We start from the raw sequence: 22,756 nt of genomic DNA, 5'->3' as shown, positions 1-22,756 counted from the left end.
GGTAAGACTGAGCATGCCTTTGCAGCACTCGGAAAGGTAGGCTGAAGTAAGGTCAAATACAATTGCACAAAAAAGCACTTCTCGATTTGCAGCAAACCACAGTTGCAAAGATACGTGGAATATTCCTGCTGCTTTGAATGGTGACACTTCTGCATCATTTCTCATGGACTCACAATTAAACAACTGACTATATTTAAATGTGCAGGACTGCCAACATATACCATGGACTACACCCTGTAATGTGAAAAAGTCTTGTTCCAGGACCATCATCACTCTTTTTATGACTGACAGCCTAAACATGGTCTTAGCCATTCACTGTAATGCAATATTATATTTTACCACATAAAAATCCACATTCTAGTCATTACATCTGAACAACCTGCATAAGCAGAAAAATTTTAGGAAAAAGAATAAGTTACTACATCTGAGTATTCATTGAATTATATATTTTTCTTTTCTTCTCATAATTTCAACAAAAATAAAATATTGAGCTTAAATTACAATTATGCATGACATTACTTGAAATTCACTGACCTTCGAGTCTGGACTAATTGCAAGAGCATAACATGCTGGTGCATTTGAAGTTAGTTCAGCCTTAATACGTGGTGTTGGTGAGGCCAGATCCCATATGCTTAAATTACTTGCCTCCCCGCCAACAATTAAAGTTCTTCCATCAGGCAGCAATTTAACTGATCTGATGTAATTGTCTCTTTGCTGTTTGAAACATAAATAAGGGGAAATATAGTTACAGTCAGAATGTACACTTATAACATACTTCTTTTCCTACAACAGTTGCAAGGAAAAAAATGCTTTAATAATCCTAATGTTGTAATAAGTGATTGAAAGACAAAGCGTAGTAATTTATACAGAGAGAGAGAGAGAGAGAGAGAGAGAGAGAGAGAGAGAGAGAGACACTAATATTAAAGGTATTTTTCTCCAACTAACTAGAACCTATTACTTTATGTGTTATTGTGTCCATTCAGGATGTAGGTACGAGGAGGGTTTGAAAAGTCCATGCAAAGTCCGAGAGATGGCACCACTGGTTCGTATCGAGGTCATGTTTAGTTAGTAGAATCTTTGGAAAGAACGCACACCAAGTTTCAGCCATATTGGTCTATTTCTTTGTGTTTGGCATTTGTGTGAATCAAGGAAGTCTAGTGATTGTCAAAAAATGGATGAAAAAGAATTTCGTGTGGTGATTAAACATTACTTTATGAAAGGCAAAATGCCTCAGGAGACTAAAGAGAAGCTTGATGAACATTACAGTGACTCTGCACCTTTGATTACAACAGTTTATAAGTGGTTTCAAAATTTTCAGAGTGGTCATATGGGCACAAGTGTTGCTGAACATTCTGGATGCCCTGTGGAGGTTACAACTCCAGAAATCATTTATAAAATCCTTGTCATGATGATGGATGACAGAAGAGTTACGGTGCGTGAGATTGCTAGTGCTGTGGGCATCTCAAATGAATGGGTACATAATATTTTGCATAAACATTTGGACATAAGAAAGCTATCCGCAAGATGGGTTCCACGATTGCTCAAGCTTGACCAAAAACGGAATCATGTGAGGTGTTGCAAGGATGGTTTGCAGCTGTTTAGGAAGAATCCAGAGGACTTTAAGCATCATTTTTGTCACTGTGGATGAAACATGGATACATTACTATACTCCTGAGACCAAACAACAATCTAAACAATGTATTACCAAGGGAGAATCTGCACCAAAAAAGGCGAAGACCATTCCTTTGGCTGGAAAGGTTATGGCGACTGTCTTTTGGGATTCGCAAGGGATAATCCTCATTGACTATCTGGAAAAGAATAAAACTATTACAGGTGCATATTATTCATCATTATTGGACCGTTTGAAAACCAAGCTGCAAGAAGAATGCTGGCGAATGGACAGCAAAAAAGTCCTTTTCCATCACGACAATACACCAGCACACACCTCAACAGTTGTGGTCGCAAAATTAATGGAAATAGGATTCCAACTCGTTTCACATCCCCCCTATTCTCCAGACTTGGCACCCCCAGACTACTATTTCTTCCCCAATTTGATGAAATAACTGGCAGGACAAATATTTTATTCAAACGAGGAGGTGACTGCAGCAACTAATAGCTATTGTGCAGACTTGGACAATTCCTATTATTCGGAAGCGATCAACAAATTGGAACAGCGTTGGACGAAATGTGTAAATCTAAAAGGAGACTATGTCGAAAAATGAAAAAGGTTTACCCCAAACACATGAGTAGTTTTTATTTTTGCATGGAATTTTCAAATGCCCCTTGTATCTAGATACTTAGTTTCAAGGGAAATAATCAATTTTTGAAAATATAATGTAATTGGATGGATAAAAAAATCTACTCACCAAGCAGGAGCAGGAGAAAACATGTGTAAAAGATAGGGAAATGCGCAAGCTTTCAGTGCCAGTAGCTCCTTCTTCCGGCAGAAGGGTTGAAGGAAAAGGTAGAAAGAAGGAAAGAGCCTGGCAAGGTTTAGTAGGTGGGAAGAGTTACAGATAAGTTGCCCAGAACTCCGGGTCAAGGAGATTTGATGGACAGGCTGAGAAGGAAAGACTGATTCAGCCTTTCCATCTCATCCCAACAAGTAAGTTTCCGCTGACCTGGAATTCTTGCTGACTTTTCAGTAATTCTCTCCATTTGCTAAGCATTGCCAGTCCTTTTTCTTCAACTCTCTTCCTTCCCCTTCAATCTTTCTGCCAGAAGAAGGAGCCACTGGCTCCAAAATCTTGCACATGCCCATAACTTTTATATGTGTTTTCTCTTGCCACTGCTCGATGAGTGAATTGTTTATTTACCCAGCTACATTAAATATTTTATTTGTAATACATTAATACATAAAAATTAAAATGTCAGTGATAAAAACTTGTACATGAAATGATCATGTCTGCTATACTTCACTGGATTTCTTTGAATTTGGACTGGCAATAATTAGAAATTGTGGTAACAACAAAGCCAGAATGAAGCATCAGGGAACAGTTTCATTGAAACAGTAGTTACTAAAAACTGCTAAAAACACAATATAACAAAATATATGAACTTCGGTGCAACAATAACAGAAAATAAAATGCCATGAAATTTGGTGATATATGGACAGTAGGACTGCAGAATCAACAGATAAATTTTATCTTTGGGAGATGACAGTTCAATAGACAAGTTTTATCTTTGACAAGGATTATCTCTGGTGATCTACCGAAATGTGATTTATTATTCTCATTACATGCAGTGTACAAATCATTGAATCTGTTGTACATGAGAAAAGAATATAATGATTGAAAAGAATATAATCACTCTCGATGTGCCATTAAATACAGGCTTATACCAGTAAACAAGATGTCATAACCAAGATGAATATAATGTGACATGGTATTTTTGGCTAACAACAAGTGTCAGTTTTCTGGTACCACGTATAAACAGCACAACATGCAACAAGAAAAACTGGAGAAACTTTACATAGTTCTATATTTTGGTGCAAAGTCATGGTCAACATAAATCTAACATTAAGGTAAGATAATATCATGTTCATCATAAATATATATATATCTAAAAACAAAGATGATGTGACGTGTGTGTGCGAGTGTATACCCGTCCTTTTTCCCCCCTAAGGTAAGTCTTTCTGCTCCCGGAATTGGAATGACTCCTTACCCTCTCCCTTAAAACCCACATCCTTTCGTCTTTCCCTCTCCTTCCCTCTTTCCTGATGAGGCAACAGTTTATTGCGAAAGCTTGAATTTCATGTGTATGTTTGTGTGTCTATCGACCTGCCAGCACTTTCGTTCGGTAAGTCACATCATCTGTATAAAAAAAATAGAGGGAAACATTCCACGCGGGAAAAATATATTTAAAAACAAAGATGATGTGACTTACCATACGAAAGCGCTGGCAGGTCAGTAGAAACACAAACAGACACATACATACACACTGAATTCAAGCTTTCGCAACAAACTGTTGCCTCATCAGGAAAGAGGGAAGGAGAGGGAAAGAAGAAAGGATGTGGGTTTTAAGGGAGAGGGTAAGGAGTCATTCCACTTGTGACAGGATACTTTCCGGGACTGGATCAGATTCTGAATGTGGCTCTCCAGCAGGGATACGACTTCCTCAAATCCTGCCCTGAAATGAGATCCATCCTTCATGAAATCCTCCCCACTCCACCAAGAGTGTCTTTCCGCCGTCCACCTAACCTTCGTAACCTCTTAGTTCATCCCTATGAAATCCCCAAACCACCTTCTCTACCCTCTGGCTCCTACCCTTGTAACCGCCCCCGGTGTAAAACCTGTCCCATGCACCCTCCCACCACCACCTACTCCACTCCTGTAACCCGGAAGGTGTACACGATCAAAGGCAGAGCCACGTGTGAAAGCACCCACGTGATCTACCAACTGACCTGCCTACACTGTGACGCATTCTATGTGGGAATGACCAGCAACAAACTGTCCATTCGCATGAATGGACACAGGCAGACAGTGTTTGTTGGTAATGAGGATCACCCTGTGGCTAAACATGCCTTGGTGCACGGCCAGCACATCTTGGCACAGTGTTACACCGTCCGGGTTATCTGGATACTTCCCACTAACACCAACCTATCCGAACTCCGGAGATGGGAACTTGCTCTTCAATATATCCTCTCTTCCCGTTATCCACCAGGCCTCAATCTCCGCTAATTTCAAGTTGCCGCCACTCATACCTCACCTGTCATTCAACAACATCTTTGCCTCTGCACTTCTGCCTCGACTGACATCTCTGCCCAAACGCCTTGTCTTCAAATATGTCTGCTTGTGTCTGTATACGTGTGGATGGATATGTGTGTGTGTGCGCGAGTGTATACCCGTCCTATTTTCCCCCTAAGGTAAGTCTTTCCGCTCCCGGGATTGGAATGACTCCTTACCCTCTCCCTTAAAACCCACATCCTTTCGTCTTTCCCTCTCCTTCCCTCTTTCCTGATGAGGCAACAGTTTGTTGCGAAAGCTTGAATTTTGTGTGTATGTTTGTGTTTGTTTGTGTGTCTGTCGACCTGCCAGCACTTTCATTTGGTAAGTCACATCATCTTTGTTTTTATATATATATATACAGAATTTTTTAAATATATAACAACATTGCTCTCTTTAGTTGTAGACACAATACCACAAAGAAAGTATTTGTTTTAGACACTCCCAACTAAAATAATGTGAATTCAACTTTATAAGAATCCTTGCAGTTGTGTCAAACATTGTGTCATGCACATCAGTCATTAATTATTGACAAAATTAAAATATGAGCTCTGTGTGATAGTTTTAGCTGTAATTATCACCTCAAAAAAATAAAGTGACATAATAAAGTTCTCTCTCCAGTTCTATAGTAGACTCTCAGTTTGCCACACAATTTTAATCTGCCAGGAAATTTCAATTAATTGTTTGTTTGTTTGCAAGTACATTTCTGCAGTTGTGTCGGATACAGTACCATACGATGCTGCTAGGAGAAACCCATTTTGTTGTAGCACCGCTACTATTGTGTGGGGGCTTCACTGTGAACCAGGACTGCCACATGTACATGCAAACAAACAAAACATTCTTTATTTTTTCAAGATGATAATTACAACAGTATAACAACTCCACGTCCACAAAAACCATACCCACAACTTTACAAATATCATACTCACAAGACAATCAAGCTGGGACACAGGGCTTTTGGAACCAGGTTGACTGATATCCCAAACTTTAACACAGCCTTTTCCACCTGTGTACACATACTTAGTTGGATTGCTTATAGTAACAGCACAGACCACCTCACCATGTGCCAATGTATTAATTTGCCTTGCATGCCTTGGAATCCCTGGGCCAATCAGTGCATCTGTGGGAAATGGTACAGGCTGCAACTGTCCTTCACCATTCATATGGAAGGAGTAAGCCCTGAAACAAAAGAATATTATTTGCTTTCTGAATCCTTTGTGCTGTAATTTCTTGCCAACTTATGTAAATAAAGCTAAACAGTAAAAGTGTGATTAAAGGAATGAATTAAAGTTCATAAAATTTTTAGGCAAAACTGCTGGCCAATACTTATTTTCAGGAAGCAAAATATTTAGTGCTGCTGAGACACAAAAAATAAGGAACACCACCCTAGTTGTTAGTTCCTTTCACAAGGAAGATAGGGGGATAAGTTGGGGATGTTTACAAAATAAGTGCAAGTCATTCCTTCCTTTTTAACCTTCCTAAAACTATCTATCTCTCCTCCCCAAGGGAGAAACTAATAATTCCAAAAGCTAGAACATCATGGACCAAGATCACAGTCCAGTGTCATAACTAGGATATTAGCAGCAGCAGTTAGCGACCTGCCTAAGCAGCACTCCTCTGCCGTATGCCTGCTTCTGCACCGACCTAATTTTGCATGACAACACTTAGGACCCTGGACACTGCCCCCTGTTCAAGAAGTTGCCATGTGATATAGAAATGCCATAACTTCTGCATGGTCAGCCCCGGACAGCTGTATCTAAACCTCCCAATGCTAGCCTGTCATTATTGACCAGCTGGGCTGTATTGTGACATCCAGTCTGTGCCAGTCAATGCTGCACCAATGATACTACTGTCACTGGACCTCAAATCTTTGACTGCCACCTGACCATCCAGGTATTTGAAGGAAGGAAGATTACTGTTTAATGTTCCATCAACAACTAGGTCATTAGGAACAGAGCACAATTTCAGAATGCTTCAGGGATGGAGAAGAAACTCAACCATGCCCTTTCAGAGAAACCATCCCAGCATTTGCCTGAAGCAATTTAGGGAAATCACGGAAAACTTAAATCTGGATGGCCCAAACGTGAATCCAGTACACTAACCCCTGTGCCATCTCACTCAGTCTGGGTGTTTGGGCACCTCAGCACTCTGCTGCTTTACTGTGCCTATGATGCCAGGGTCTAGCCATCTCAGCTCTCTGCATCTGACAAGGTTCAAACTTAGGATTCCTTTGCCCTGTGCCACTGGAGCCAGTTGCAGTCTGCTGTATTCTTGGTGATAGCAGCTGACATCTGGTCATCCAGCTAAGAGCCGATAATACAAGACATTCCTCGACAAAAAGGCAGCACACAGTCTGCACTAGTGATGACAGGGTCGAGCTGCAAGTTCAGCACACTGAGAGACTCCATGTCAGTGTATTTGGCATAGCCACTAGCAGCATCATAGACTGAAAAATGTAAATAAACAGTAATAAAGGTTTTTTATATCCATCTAGTGTTTCCTTCTTCTCACCATCATATTTGGTGTCAGAAGAACCACTGAAGATGAAGATGGATAACCAACAGAAGATAGCAGTCAGTTCCATGGTTCTGTAGAAAGCACAATTTAACAGCAGCACCTTTCTGAAGAGGAAAGGGGAGTGGATGGATGGAAAAGAATACCGACTGATCAAAAAACTACCACAAGAAGAGAAGGCAGGAAGACAGAACTCTGAAGAATTACCATGGACAGCAGCACTATCTGTATGGAGCAGCTCGAATTTTTTCAAATCACCTGTGGAATCCCTACATCCTTGGGCTTGATCTCTCCCTATTTTTTTCCACAATGTCGGGATTAGATAGCATTGTAGTATTCGGTAAAGGACTAAGGCTTGAGTCATTCAATCCTGTAACACACACCCAGTGCAATTTACCTGGGCGCTCCGTCCTGTGCATAAACCACACCTAATACTTTGCTGAGTGTGCCACCAAAATGGGCGTTACGCCAGCCACTGCCAAGAGACTGCCTGGGTGAAGTGTGGGAAACTTTGGGTATCCCAAAAACCTTGGTAATTTTTCAAGGATAAGCCAGAAGAGCTGTAAAGCTTTTGTTTTAAATACGAATTTACAGAGGAAATGTTTGAGGATGTTAAGGATGATAACTGTACCATATATGCCACGACAAGAACTGGGCAGAATGTGACCCTAAAAGAAAATAGTTAACAGGTACTGCTTATTTGATAAGGTTAAGCTGTGGTACAGTGACAATGAATTAGAAGAAGAGTAAGGAGTCGAATGAATTAGAACAAGAATAAGGAGTTGTAAAAGTATTGTTTGGTAAGGTTTTATTGTCTTCACATCATGTTGCATCATCTCAAAACAGTATAAGTAATGATATGCCACACAGGCACGAGATACATAACTAGCCATGGTGTCATCAACTAAACTGCTCCACATCTCTTGAGAAGCATTATTCATGGTAGTAATAGATTCACCAACAATGGCCAACCAACAGAAAGATTTGACACAGTGGTAAAGTCTTTCAGATGTAAGGAAGATGTGTGGAAGTAAAGGAATTAAAGGGCTTTTTTTTAAATACATGGCACAGGTTTGGCTGGTATAGCACCTGTAGCCAGGGAAGAATTAAGGAGAATTACAGAGATATTGGATAGCACATATGGAGTTGGTATAGCACCAGTAGCGAAAAAATTACTGGATTAGTGTACACCACAGGTGGAGCTGGTATAGTGTCTATACCAGGGTTAGTGGTATTGGAAAGCTTTTCAAGCAGGGCTGCTGTATAAAACTATCAGAGCGAGAGGAATTAATTAAGTGTGAAAAGGGTAATAGTTTATGGAATGTCTTGAAAACATGACCAAAGCATGGTTGCCATCGATTTCTTAATGTTGTAAATAAATTTTTCTGTATTGCTACAGTATAAAAATGCAGTGCAAAAACTGTCTAAGTTCACACAGGCCAGAATCAACAAACAATAGGCCAGTGCACATACCATTCAGTTCAGTTCACATAGGTCATATTGTTCCCCACAGGTTAAGGAAGAGATTAGTCCTCAGTATGTATATTCTAATTGACAGCCATTAACAATAGGTAGTAAGTTATCAGTCTAAACTTGTAGAAAATGATACGGGGAGGAGTAGATATGAGGAAATCAGATTGTAGTGCTGAGAAGTCACCCTGATACTCATGAACCAAAAACTCACTGTGTGTACCAAGTACAAGTGAAACAGCAAAGGAAGTGTAAATAGTGTGCAGGATCAACTGAAGTACAGGGCACAAAGCTTAAATAATTGTAAATAAGTCAGTGCTTATGTTGCAGCCATTCACAAACAGGAATCTGGAGAGTCAGATTTTCCTAGGACAAAGGAAGTGTAATGCCATGGACCTAGGCCACAGCCCCGTCTTGTAATTAGGACATTAGAAGTTGCCTCCAGTAGCCACAGTCAGCGAATCGCTGATGCAGCAACTCTCCGCCATCTACCTGTTTCCACACTGACCTCCTCCCGCATGGTGAAAGTGGGGACACCAGTCACTGGCCCCTGATTGAAATGTTACCACATGACACAGAAATGCAATAACTTCTGCATGATCAGCCCCAAACAGCTGTATTTAAACTGCCTGAGACCAACCTGTCATTGTCTAAGAGCTGGGCCATTTTGCGATGTCCAGTCTGTGACAGTCAGTACCACATCAATGACGTGGCCGCCACCACTCGAACTTCGGACTGCCGCCTGACTTTCTGGGTGCTTGGCCAGTTCAGCATTCTGCTGCCTTTGTGGGTCAATGACACTTGGAGATCAGCTACCTTCTCATCTGCTGAGGTTCAAACTGAGGACTCCTTTGCCCTGTGCCACTGGGACGAGTTGCAGTCTGCTGTATTCTTGATGACAGCAGCCAACACTTGGCCATCTGCTACAGGCCAGTAACACAAGATATTCCTTGATACACCAGCAGCAATGGTAGTGGTGCATGGTCTGTGTTACCACTGACAGGTCTGGGCTGAGAGATCAACAGACAAGGAAATGCCCTGTCAGCGCATTTGCCACATTTGCCAGGGACCAACACTAACAGCATCAAAGACTGATCACTGGAAATAAATAGTGATAAAGGGTTTCTTGTATCCAAGAGCTGTCTTCTTCATCTGCACCCACATCCATCTCCAGTAGAGAATCACCACACCAAACCACCTAGAGACCTAGTTATAGTGTTTGTGTGTGTGTGTGTGTGTGTGTGTGTGTGTGTGTGTGTGTGTTTTGACAGTCCTGAAGGTTAAGTTATGGCCAGTAATTCTGTCTCATAATTACATGGTTTTCTTTTGTTAATTTTTCTTTGGATCAATTATGTGTTAGTTTACAACAGTAGGGAATAGTTTATAATGAAAATCCCTACTAGGATAACAAAAATCTTTGACTTCTGCTAACTCTTGGTCTTTTAGAATTCTCATTTTTTGTTCAGTATACTGTCGCACAAGAAGCTGAGTAGCACAGTCACTGTGGTGTAGTGGTTATGATACTAGACTGCTGCATGGAGGATCGTGAGTTCAAAACTCACCTGAACTGTAAAATTGTAATTTCTATATTCAGTTCAAGTACATTCTAGAAGTACCCACAAATATCAAGAATCATTGTACTGGAATGTTGTGTAACTGTATATATACCGTATGTGTAAGTGCTGAATAAACCTTCATTTAGTGAAGTTAGTGTTCCTCATTCATCTAATTACACCTTCTTCTACATGTTATTATTGTGGTGGAGACACTGGGTATTAGAACTTGTGATAGCGCACATTATCGACAGTGGCTCCCATCAGGCTACGACAGAGCCGCTGTTTACGTGGCAAGAAACCCGAGTTCGAGCCATATTCAACAGATCGTCATCTATCGGAGACAGAAGAAGAGGATGTTACGATGACAGCAACTGTGTGCCATCACATGAGACATCCTTCCAGGTTCTCTGGTGACAACGGCCAAGATCCAAACAAGTGGCTGAAGTTATATGAGCATATAGCCAAATTTAACAAATGGGATGACACCGTGTGTTTGGCTAACGTATTTTTCTACTTGGAGGGCACTGCCAAGCAATGGTACGAGAACAACAAGGAGAAGTTCACAAGTTGGGAAGTATTCCAGGAGGAACTGCGCAAGTGTTTCGGTGACATACAATGACGGAAGTGCTGTAGATAAATTAAAGTGCAGGGCACAGCGTCCAGGAGAAACTACAGCATCCTACATTCAAGACGTCTCGGAGCTGTGTAAAATAGTAGATCCTAGAATGAAGGAGGAAGATAAGGTTGCACAGCTCATGAAGGGTGTTGCTGAGGACATGTATCAAGCCCTACTGCTGAAGGAGGTTTCGACAGCAGACGACTTCATAAAATGGTGCCAGTATATCGAGACAATGCATCAAAAAAGAATTACACAAAAGAAGTTTGAATGGCTTCCAAACATCGTATCGATGTCTGTGATGGAGGAACAAATTGATTTCACAAGTGTTATTTGTCAGATAGTGAAAGAGGAAGTTCAGAAGGCACTTGGATTGCAAGATGAGCAAAAAACTGAGACACTTCAAGAGGTCATAAGGGAGGAAGTGGAACAGACATTGAACCAAATCTCTCGTCCTTCATTTCCCTTTAAAACAGTGAAAAAGTCGAGACCTAGGTGAAGTTATGTTCCTACAATGCCGCGTGAGGAACCTGTTTGGGCACCAAGGAAGACTGACGTCTGGAGGACCCAGGATAACCAACCAGTATGTTTCCACTGTGGACAACCGGAACATGTGGTGCACTATTGTCTAGAAAGGTGGCAGATATTTGATGACGCCTGCGACAGAAGACAGCAAACTAATCTTAGCTGACGCCAACTCCGGGACAACGAAGATGAACAAGAAGATGTGGGTGCAGGACGACATAGGTCACCACCACCGCAAGCTAGCTGCTGGAGAGGATGCTCCCCAACACGCCAATCAAGCTCTCCATCGCCGTTTAGAAGCCCCTGCCAATCACCTATCTGCCGCAACATGGAAAACTAAAGGGTGCGACCTTCCTTGGAGGTGACGCCGCCGAAGAGGAAAATTCTCCACCGTCAATCACTACAAAAATGATAAGAAACTACGTCGATATCCTCATGGATGGCCGACCAGTCCCAGCTCTCATGGGCTCAGGAGCATCATATTCAGTCATTTTGGAGAAGTACTGTCACCATTGCAGAAAATCATATTCGTCAACAACAAAACATCTCTGCTGAAGGTGGATAATGGGAAATATGTAAAACCTACAGGAAGATGTACCATTCGTGTGGGTATAAGTGGCCATAAACAGCCCTTAGAATTCATCGTCTTACAAGAGTGTAATCATAATTTCATTTTCAGATGGGACTTTTTGAAAGCTTCTCAGGCAATTATAGATTGTGGTCGCTCGAAGATTATACTAGACAAGATGAGATACTGTGGACAGGAAGATGTACATCCATGTGGGTGGAGACTGTGTGTGCTGGATGAAGTGATCATTCCTGCAGTCAGCACTAGAAAGGTAGCTGTCATGTGTCATGTCATGCATCAACCCATGAATCTTGTAGTGGAATGTAAGAGAAGCATACCACTGAAGAATAACTTGGTCATCCCAGCCTCTGTCGTCTTGTTTAAAAATGGATTCGGTGAATTGTGGATAGTTAACTGTCACTGAGAACCGCAGATCCTTCCAAGACGCATGTGCGTAGCAGACACTGAGCATTTAATTGGCAAACAGCTGAGCATCATAGAAACCTCCCATGCCGAGTCTGTGGGCAAAATTGGTGCTACCACTACGAGACAAGATCTTATAGCTCGATTATCACCAGATCTCACAAAGGAACAATAGAAGAAGCTACTTGCCATTCTTCAAGAGTTCTCTGAATGCTTCAATCCACAGGTGAAGAGCAAATTAGACAAATCGGCGGTGACACACTGCATTAGCACTGGAGACCACCAACCAATAAGCCAGAGAGAATACCGTATGTCAGCAACGGAATGTCAAATAATTCACGATGAGGTACAGAAAATGATGAAGAATGATATCATTCAGCCTTCACAGAGCCCATGGTCATCACCAGTGGTTCTTGTCAGGAAGAAGGATAGCAGTTGGCACTTTTGTGTTGATTACAGGAAGCTTAATAAGATAACCAAAAAGGACGTTTAACCCCTTCCACGAATTGATGATACTCTAGATTGTCTGAAGGGGGCTAAGATTTTCTCAACCATGGGCATGTACTCGGGACACTGGCAAATCGAAGTAGATGAGGCTGATCGTGAGAAAACTGCATTCATCACCCCTGAGGGCATGTATGAGTTTAAGGTAATGCCGTTTGGTTTGTGTAATGCACCAGCAACTTTTGAACGGATGATAGATAATATTCTAAGTCACCTGAAGTGGATGATGTGTCTTTGTTATTTAGATGACATTATAGTGTTCTCAGAGACATTTGACGATCACATAAAAAGACTGAGGGCCGTTCTTAAGTGTCTCCAACAAGGTGGACTGAAACTTAATCCAAGAAAGTGTCTCTTTGAAGCAACAAAAATCAGAACACATGGACACCTTGTCGCAAACAAAGGCATGCAGCCAGACGCAGAAAAGGCAAGATCTATAACGGAATTTCCTATTACTAAAAGTATCAGCGATGTGAGAAGCTTCCTCGGATTATGTTCTTATTATCGTCATTTTATCAAAGACTTTTGTATCAAAGCCAGGCCACTCCAAGAGTTATTAAAAGCTGATGATAAATTTATCTGGGGTGGTGCTCAACAAGATTCTTTCGATGTGCTGCAAAAATCTCTGACGACTGACACTGTACTAGGTCTGTATGATGAGAAAGCACCTACACAACTACACACAGATGCCAGTGGGTATGGGATTGGTTCTGTTCTGGTGCAAATTTCGGATGGAAAAGAGAAGGTTATAGCCTATGCTTCTAGGACACTTACAAAAGCCGAGAGAAACTACTCAACTACAGAAAGAGAATGTCTTGCAGTGATCTGGGCCATATGCAAATTTCAACAGTATCTCTATAGAAGGCCATTCACAGTTGTTACAGACCATCATTCTCTTTGTTGGTTGACAGATCTTAAGGATCCAACAGGATGACTCGCCAGGTGGGAACTATGTCTTCAAGAGTGTGACATTACCATAGTGTACAAAAGTGGAAGAAAACACCAAGATGCCGACTGTCTCTCAAGAAACCCTGTGCAAGACCATCAAGACATTGATGAAACTGTCTTGCTGGACTCCAGGATCTCTCTGTTGAGCAGAAGAAGGACACCAAGATACCTCAAATTATGCTTGCCTTAAATCAGTCAGAGGATGTGAAAGGAAAATTTAAGGTAGTTAATGGATTACTTTGCAAGAAAAACTTTGATCCGTTTGGAAGGAAGTGGCTAACAGTGATTCCTCCTAAACACATGCGCTTAGATGTTCTACAGAAATTCCATGACACACCTGATGCTGGACATCTAGGATTTATTAAGACATTCGATAGAATCTACAAGAGATTTCTCTGGCCAGGTTTATTTAGGAGTGTCCGTCACTATGTGTCGCACTGTCGAGAGTGCCAGAGGAGAAAAGCAGTTCGTCAGAAACCACCTGGCCGACTAATACCAATTCCACAAGTTGAAACCCCTTTCCAGTGTGTTGGGATTGACCTCCTCGGATGATTTCCAACGTCTGCTAGTGGCAACAGATGCACTGATTATCTGACACACTATGCCATTACAAAAGCCATGAAAACAGCCGAAGCATCCGAGGTAGCCAAATTCATCGTGGAAGACCTGGTATTAAAACACGGTGCCCCAAGGTCGTTAATTACAGATGAAGGTAAAGTTTTTCAATCAAATCTTGTGACAGAGATAAACCGTTGGTGCACCATTACTCATCACACGATGACTGCCTACCATCCGCAAACTAACGGGCTAACTGAATGCCTTAATAAGACCTTGACTGACATGCTATCAATGTTCATCAATGTTGAGCAGAGCAACTGGGATGAGGTGCTACCTTTCGTGACATTTGCCTACAACACCGCCAAACAAGACACCAAAGGATTTACGCCATTTTTCCTGGCGCATGGGCATGAGGTGACGACGACGATGGACACTGTGTTTCCGTTACATCCTGATGACGTGGACGATAACTACATTGACCAGGTGTTAGCCAGAGCTGAGGAAGCTCAGCAGTTAGCTCAACTCCACACGCTGCAGGCTTAAGAAAACGATCGGAGGTATGACGCGAGCCACTGCCCTGTTGTCTACCAGCCTGGTGACCTCATCTGGATCTTCACTCCTGTTTGGAAGGTTGGTCTCTCTGAGAAGCACCTCAGGCGCTACTTTGGACCTTATAAGGTTGTAAGACAGTTGTCTAATGTTACTTATGAAGTTGAAGATTTTGACCCCGACACAAGAAGATGAAAGATCAGAGATACGGTCCACATCCTTTGAATGAAGCCCTATAAGGATCCCGCAACCCAGGGTAAATTCAAAGCTCTAACGACAGGAAACAAGCGGAAAGGTGATGAAGAGCGTAGCGGCAAAGGAAGTTCTAAGATCACCACCAGGGCGAACATGTCATCGGGAGACGGAGTATGCAGAACTGATGACTCATCCCCGGACTAGGAGGACATAACACCGAGATGCTGTTTTCTTAAGGAGGGAGCAATGTCGCAGAAGAAGCTAATTAGCACAGTCACTGTAGTGTAGTGGTTTGATACTAGACTGCTGCATGGAGGGTCGTGAGTTCAAAACTCACCTGAACTGTAAAATTCTAATTTCTATATTCAGTTCGAGTACATTCTAGAAGTACCCACAAATGTCAAGAATCATTGTACTGGAATGTTGTGTAACTGTATATATATCGTATGTGTTCTGGCCGGAGGCAGTTTGCTCCGTGCTCTTGTATGTGCAAGTGCTGAATAAACCTTCGTTAAGTGAAGTTAGTGTTTGTAATTCATCCAATTACACCTTCTTCTACGTGACAATATATTATGAAAAAGCAAAGCAGGAATTATAAAGTATATTGTCACTAAGGATATTTCACTGCTTATTCTTTAGAATATATTTTTGTTGTTCTTTCTTAGATTGTCATTCAAATATATATTGAATTTTTTTAATTTAATATTTATAAAACTCACTCACAGTACAATGAAGTTCACCTCCTTTTCCAAAAACAGGATATTTCTATTCTTCACTTCCAGAAAATTTGTATACATAAATGTTTGGCAACTCTTACAAATACTTCACTCGGTTTTATCACTAAAATATCAATTTTCATTAAATGTACCAATACGTTCTGAGCGACGGTCTAGCAACACATCCTCTTTCCACAAGGTACAGATTAACAGTCTTTTTTTTTTAATAAAATCAATTGCCCTTTTTTTAGAGTCCACTCTCAAAGATTCTCTAATACTATCTTTGCGGGGATTGCGCACTAAAGAGTTTCTTGCTGTCCAGCTGCACTTCACTTCACTTCAAGTACTTTTTGAATCACATTTACATTTACGGTATTTACATACATTACTGAGCTTCTCAGAATAAAATCAGGCACAAATTAGTTAAAGAAAAAAAAAGCAGTGAGGCACACATAACATTACAACCTTCTTCTACGTGACAATACATTATGAGAAAGCAAAGCAGGAATTATAAAGTATATTATCACTAAGGATATTTCACTGCTTATTCTTTAGAATATATTTTTGTTGTTTTTACTTAGATTGTCATTCAAATTATATACTGAATTTTTTTTATTTAATATTTAAATGTTTATAAAACTCACTCACAGTAAATGCAGAACTTAAAAAGAAACACAGAATCAAATGGAAAATAGCTTCAGAAGGAGGCAATTATCAACATGAGACTGTAAATAAAAGCGTGCAAATAATAGACACAGTAAACTAAACATAAATGAATCACAAAGTAGAGTATTTAGGCTTGAAAAAATTAACTCTGTTAATGCTGGCATCTTCAAGAAAGATTAAGCATTAGGAATATATCCTATGTATACAGATTTTTAATCATAGCAAATAAACTGTCACTCAATACCAGAGAATGACTAAAGACAAAAACTTACAGAATGATTTCAAGCAATCCTGAAACTGCAATATGTGCTGGAAATTACAGTGTCAACAAATAATACTTTTACCAGTTAGTAAATAGCATTATTCTGAAGCTATTTCACAGGACAACAAAGAATCAGATGCAAAATAACTAATCAGGATGCATTACACTTCAAATGCAACCTTCTATAACCCCAAATAGAGCACAATACCACAAGGTGCCTCTCGAGACTCCATTCTAGGGTTCATTCTGTTTCTAGTGTATGTAATGAGTTGCCCGTAAATATCAGTTCTTCACAGTTTGGTTTGCAGATGATGCATTCGTACTGATCAAAAGTAATGATATCATAAATAAATAAATAAAATAATAAAGAGAGAGAAGAAAAGAAGAAAGAGAAATCATGTTCATCTGAAGAGACTAGTATCAGGTAACTGGGTTGAAATGAAAAATTTCATAATCCTACATTGTACAATTCAGCAAAGAGATGAAAATAGAACATGACCAACAATATACGGAAGAAGACAGGGCTAGTAATTCAGAAGTTTGATATATCTTTCAAATGATTCTCTATCTGCATACTGGGCTCTTTGATAGTTGCACTTATACCTTGATAAGAATAAGAAAGTGACTGAAATATAATTTCATAGATCAACTAACATACCTACAACCAATCTAAGAATGAATTGTGTCATACAACAGTCAGTAGCAAATCACATCATCACACACCAATGTAATGTGCTTCATTTCATCAAGTATTGTGTTCATTTTCTGTAACAAAATTTTTGAAGAAGCATTGAAGAATGGGCAGAAAAGTGATAAGTCTTTTATGACCAACAAGCAACTTCACTATTGCATGTTAACAGTAGCATATGAATGTATCCAGTAGTTAACACCAATGCTGTTGCCACCACAGGGCATAGCAGTTGTTAAAGTAATGGCAAACTAAGAACGTCCCCTTTGATGGAACTCTATGGTCGACTATCAATCACTTTGCTATTCTGCTCCCAATACGGGTGTAATTGTACAATTACTAGCTAGATTTCCATTGCAGAAAAAAACCATGCACATGATGAGAATGGAGGATTATGACAAGACAAAGGAGGAAAAGTTAGAGAGAACAGGGAAATCACAAACAGTGTTATGATATTATATGATCTATATTTTAGCTTATAGCAACTACTTTAACTTACGGTTTTCCTCCAGGGATGCCACCTAGTCCATTTGCACTAAGCCCTGGAGTTCGCACATGTGGATGAGAATCATACCCCAACTGTAAGACACAGAGAACATACTACATTAGCTAATGCATTAGACAACAAACCAAGGTAGATGTATTTTGCAATGATCCATGATAATAGTTTATTGGCTTAATCAAAAAAAAATGTGAAAATCAATTATTTCAGCTGACAGCCAGATAGAGCTATCAACATCTTACTAAAATAGTGCTGTAATCAAGCTGAAGGTTGAGCTGAATGCCACAGTGCACTGCAGTAAATTGTCCTTTTGGAGGTTACATGCCCTTGCCTCCTTTTGACCATTGAAACTCAACCAGCCAGTTATGAGGAGGACCCAGAGCTTTACTGGAAGCTAAATCATAAAATAATACACCATTCCTCGTACACATGGAACAATTTTAGGAACTATCAGAGAAACCTGGTGTCGCTCAGGTACATGTTTGTAACTGTGCCTGAGATTTCACACCCAGAGATTTTATTTTTGACTTCTTTGTATACAAATTTTGAAGTAGTGTGACAGGGTCCATGAACAAAGATCTTGCTTGCTTCAGTAACATGGGAGAAAGCCACATAGACCTGGCCATGTGAAAAGCAGCTGACACTAAGGCCTATGCCCAATACTTGCAGTGTCTGGCCTTGAGCTTTGTTTAAAGGATGTTTAAAGCAAAAAGGTAAATCATTAGGTATAAGTGGGATTCATAGTGTAAAAACTCACTGGACTGCACCATTTCTCATCAACATTTCTGCTTATATGATTGGAGAGAAGTAACTTTAAGCACTGTTAGTGAAGGATTCTGAGGAGCAGCATAATGCATAACACTCTTGATCACATCACATTTTAACTTTGGAAGGACTTTCCACGGAGCGAATTAAAGCCTTATATTCTCAGGCCACAGCAAGTCTCACCTCATGATCTTCGTTGAATTCTTCACACTGCATAGGCCTCAGTATTTTACCCAATCCGGTGCATTCAGAAAGACTTGATGTTTTTTAGGCATTTTTAATCATAATTGAAATTAAAATGTAATGGGTAGGCACCCAAATCATAAAGCAAACTTAGTAAACTTGCTTTCCTAGCAAAGAATACAAACAAAACTTATCGAAAGAAGCAAAGCAATGCTGTTAATTTTTTAAGACACAAAGAAAAACTAGTAAATGCATATATACCAGCCAAATAAATTCACTGTTAGTTTGTATTCGTAAAGGTAATATTGTGGCACTTAGTGCTGTTACTGACATAAACTTCTAAAAATACACTCCTGGAAATGGAAAAAAGAACACATTGACACCGGTGTGTCAGACCCACCATACTTGCTCCGGACACTGCGAGCGGGCTGTACAAGCAATGATCACACGCACGGCACAGCGGACACACCAGGAACCGCGGTGTTGGCCGTCGAATGGCGCTAGCTGCGCAGCATTTCTGCACCGTCGCCGTCAGTGTCAGCCAGTTTGCCGTGGCATATGGAGCTCCATCGCAGTCTTTAACACTGGTAGCATGCCGCGACAGCGTGAACGTGAACCGTATGTGCAGTTGACGGACTTTGAGCGAGGGCGTATAGTGAGCATGCGGGAGGCCGGGTGGACGTACCGCCGAATTGCTCAACACGTGGGGCGTGAGGTCTCCACAGTACATCGATGTTGTCGCCAGTGGTCGGCGGAAGGTGCACGTGCCCGTCGACCTGGGACCGGACCGCAGCGACGCACGGATGCACGCCAAGACCGTAGGATCCTACGCAGTGCCGTAGGGGACCGCACCGCCACTTCCCAGCAAATTAGGGACACTGTTGCTCCTGGGGTATCGGCGAGGACCATTCGCAACCGTCTCCATGAAGCTGGGCTACGGTCCCGCACACCGTTAGGCCGTCTTCCGCTCACGCCCCAACATCGTGCAGCCCGCCTCCAGTGGTGTCGCGACAGGCGTGAATGGAGGGACGAATGGAGACGTGTCGTCTTCAGCGATGAGAGTCGCTTCTGCCTTGGTGCCAATGATGGTCGTATGCGTGTTTGGCGCCGTGCAGGTGAGCGCCACAATCAGGACTGCATACGACCGAGGCACACAGGGCCAACACCCGGCATCATGGTGTGGGGAGCGATCTCCTACACTGGCCGTACACCACTGGTGATCGTCGAGGGGACACTGAATAGTGCACGGTACATCCAAACCGTCATCGAACCCATCGTTCTACCATTCCTAGACCGGCAAGGGAACTTGCTGTTCCAACAGGACAATGCACGTCCGCATGTATCCCGTGCCACCCAACGTGCTCTAGAAGGTGTAAGTCAACTACCCTGGCCAGCAAGATCTCCGGATCTGTCCCCCATTGAGCATGTTTGGGACTGGATGAAGCGTCGTCTCATGCGGTCTGCACGTCCAGCACGAACGCTGGTCCAACTGAGGCGCCAGGTGGAAATGGTATGGCAAGCTGTTCCACAGGACTACATCCAGCATCTCTACGATCGTCTCCATGGGAGAATAGCAGCCTGCATTGCTGCGAAAGGTGGATATACACTGTACTAGTGCCGACATTGTGCATGCTCTGTTGCCTGTGTCTATGTGCCTGTGGTTCTGTCAGTGTGATCATGTGATGTATCTGACCCCAGGAATGTGTCAATAAAGTTTCCCCTTCCTGGGACAATGAATTCACGGTGTTCTTATTTCAATTTCCAGGAGTGTACATGTCACTGAGTTAAGAAACATAACAGTGCCATCAACTGGTTCTTTGGTGTACTATGCCATGGTGACTAAACATCTGAACTACTACACTGACCCCATGATTTTAAACAAAACTTCAAATTAAGATATATTTTTTCCGTGTTCCAATTTTGATAAAATAATGCCTATATGTTGCCCCAAGCTACACCCAAGTGACCCATGAAGACCCCATGAAAATTCGTCTATCGGTTTTAGAGATTAGTTTGTTCAAAAAAGACAGACATGATGGCGAATTGTGCAATAGTCTAGGTACCAATCAGCAGCTGAACCCCAGGCCTTTAAATCTGTGGTTGACACATAAGATCTGGGTCATGAAATCATGATTTCCTTACAAACTTCCATCAAGTAGCAAACCATTTTCCCAAGGCAGATACATTCCGTTACAGGTAAAAAAATTACTCATAAAGTCATAACATGTCACATGGCACATATGAATTAGCATGAAACAAAATTCAAGTTTTGCAGGATTTCAAGTTCATTTAGGCTGGCGCACGACAGGCTGCCTTTTCTACTTCTAGTCTACAAACAAACTTCAATGGAGTTACATGCACTGTATGTACTATAGTCAGTCAAGATGGGAAAGCCTTTACTTACTTACGACAACTTTTCCACTCTAGACAAATTTATCACTTTCTTACCTAAAGCCCATTATTTTCATCTAGCTGCATTTGAGTTCTGTCTACTATTTCTCATGGGATAACTCTCTTTAATGTACAACATGAGCCAATACTAAGAAAGAGGTTATACAGGGGTTGGACAAAAATATTGCAAACACCATGGGGAATGCATGCTTGAACATAATTGTAGATGATATGCAACACTGCAGGCTGTGATGTTGCATTTGACTATAAACAGCATCCAATATATTGCAAGTGTCAATCAGGGTCAGAATGGTGTTCTGTGCAGCTGTGAGGGTATTATGTCAAAGTGAAATGGTTTGGGATGTGGACAAATTGCTGGTGTTAGTGTGGTGGGTACTCATGTAATGAAGGAAGCCAAAGTGTTTGGTGTTTCAAGAAGCACCACATATATTTATACTGCATACAGGGAAAGTGAAAGAACATCACCTGATGAGTCATACAGGAATGAAACTGTATGTTGAGTGATCATGACAGATGGGCACTCAAGAGGATTGTAATGAAAAATAAGAGGATGAAGTTGCAAAAGCCACTGTAGAACTGAATCCTACATTTGCGAACCGTGTCAGGGTCAAAACAATATGATGAGAGCTCCTGAAGCAGGGAGTTAAGAGGGCAAGCTAGAATTCCAAAAGCTCTCATCAGTTACACAAATGCCTGTAACAGGAAAACACAGTGCCAAAGCCATAAGCCTGGACTTTAGAACAATGAAAGAAAGTAATTTGGTCACATGAGGCTTGTTTCACACTGTTTCCAACTTCTCGCTGAGTTTACATCCCAGAAGGGAAACATGGAGTGGGCTCTGTGATGATTTGGTCAGTCATACCAGGTATTCCATGGGCCCCTTGGTTACACCGCAATGGCACGTTCTTCCCAAGGATTGTGTGACCCATCCCCTGGTACATTGTTTGTTGCCCAATGGTGATGCTGTATTCCAAGAAGACAGAACTCCTGTTCACGCTGCTCACACTGTTCAGGACTGGTTTTGTGAGCACGAGGATGAATCTCCCCTGGCCACCACAGTCACCAGATCTCAATATTATTGGCCTCTGTAGTTTACCTTGAAAAGAAGAGTGCGCAATCGCTCTCTACTTCCATCATCAGTTTGCCACAATTTTACAGGAAGAATGATATAAGATTCCCTTGAAACATGCAGGGCCTGTATTTAACTGTTCCGAGGTGATGAAGCTATTTTGAATGACAACAGATTTCCTACATCATATCAGGCATGGTAATGTGTTGTGTATTTGGTGTTTCCATGTTATCTACCCCTTGCAGTAATGTCAAGCAGTCTCAGCTTCAGTATTTCTATTAACTGAACTAACTAGACATAGTGGTTTCCAAAAACAGGTCTGAGGAAAACACAAAGTGCTGAT

General features: G+C 41.4%; 1 protein-coding gene across 1 annotated transcript in view; it reads right to left on the bottom strand.

Annotated features, from left to right (window-relative positions):
- LOC124804704 (protein groucho) overlaps positions 1–22,756 on the bottom strand; it is a 721,164-nt gene that overhangs the window by 38,268 nt on the left and 660,140 nt on the right. The window contains exons 13-15 of the mRNA XM_047264963.1: positions 17,982–18,061; positions 5,654–5,903; positions 535–714 (exon numbers count right to left, since the gene is read on the bottom strand). Coding sequence (XP_047120919.1) covers positions 535–714; positions 5,654–5,903; positions 17,982–18,061 — 510 coding nt within the window. The remainder of the gene's footprint in view (positions 1–534; positions 715–5,653; positions 5,904–17,981; positions 18,062–22,756) is intronic.

Source organism: Schistocerca piceifrons, chromosome 7 (genome assembly GCF_021461385.2).
Source record: "Schistocerca piceifrons isolate TAMUIC-IGC-003096 chromosome 7, iqSchPice1.1, whole genome shotgun sequence".
Lineage (NCBI taxonomy): Eukaryota > Metazoa > Arthropoda > Insecta > Orthoptera > Acrididae > Schistocerca > Schistocerca piceifrons.
Note: the sequence above shows the minus strand (reverse complement) of the source record. Positions and strands in the feature narration are given on the sequence as shown.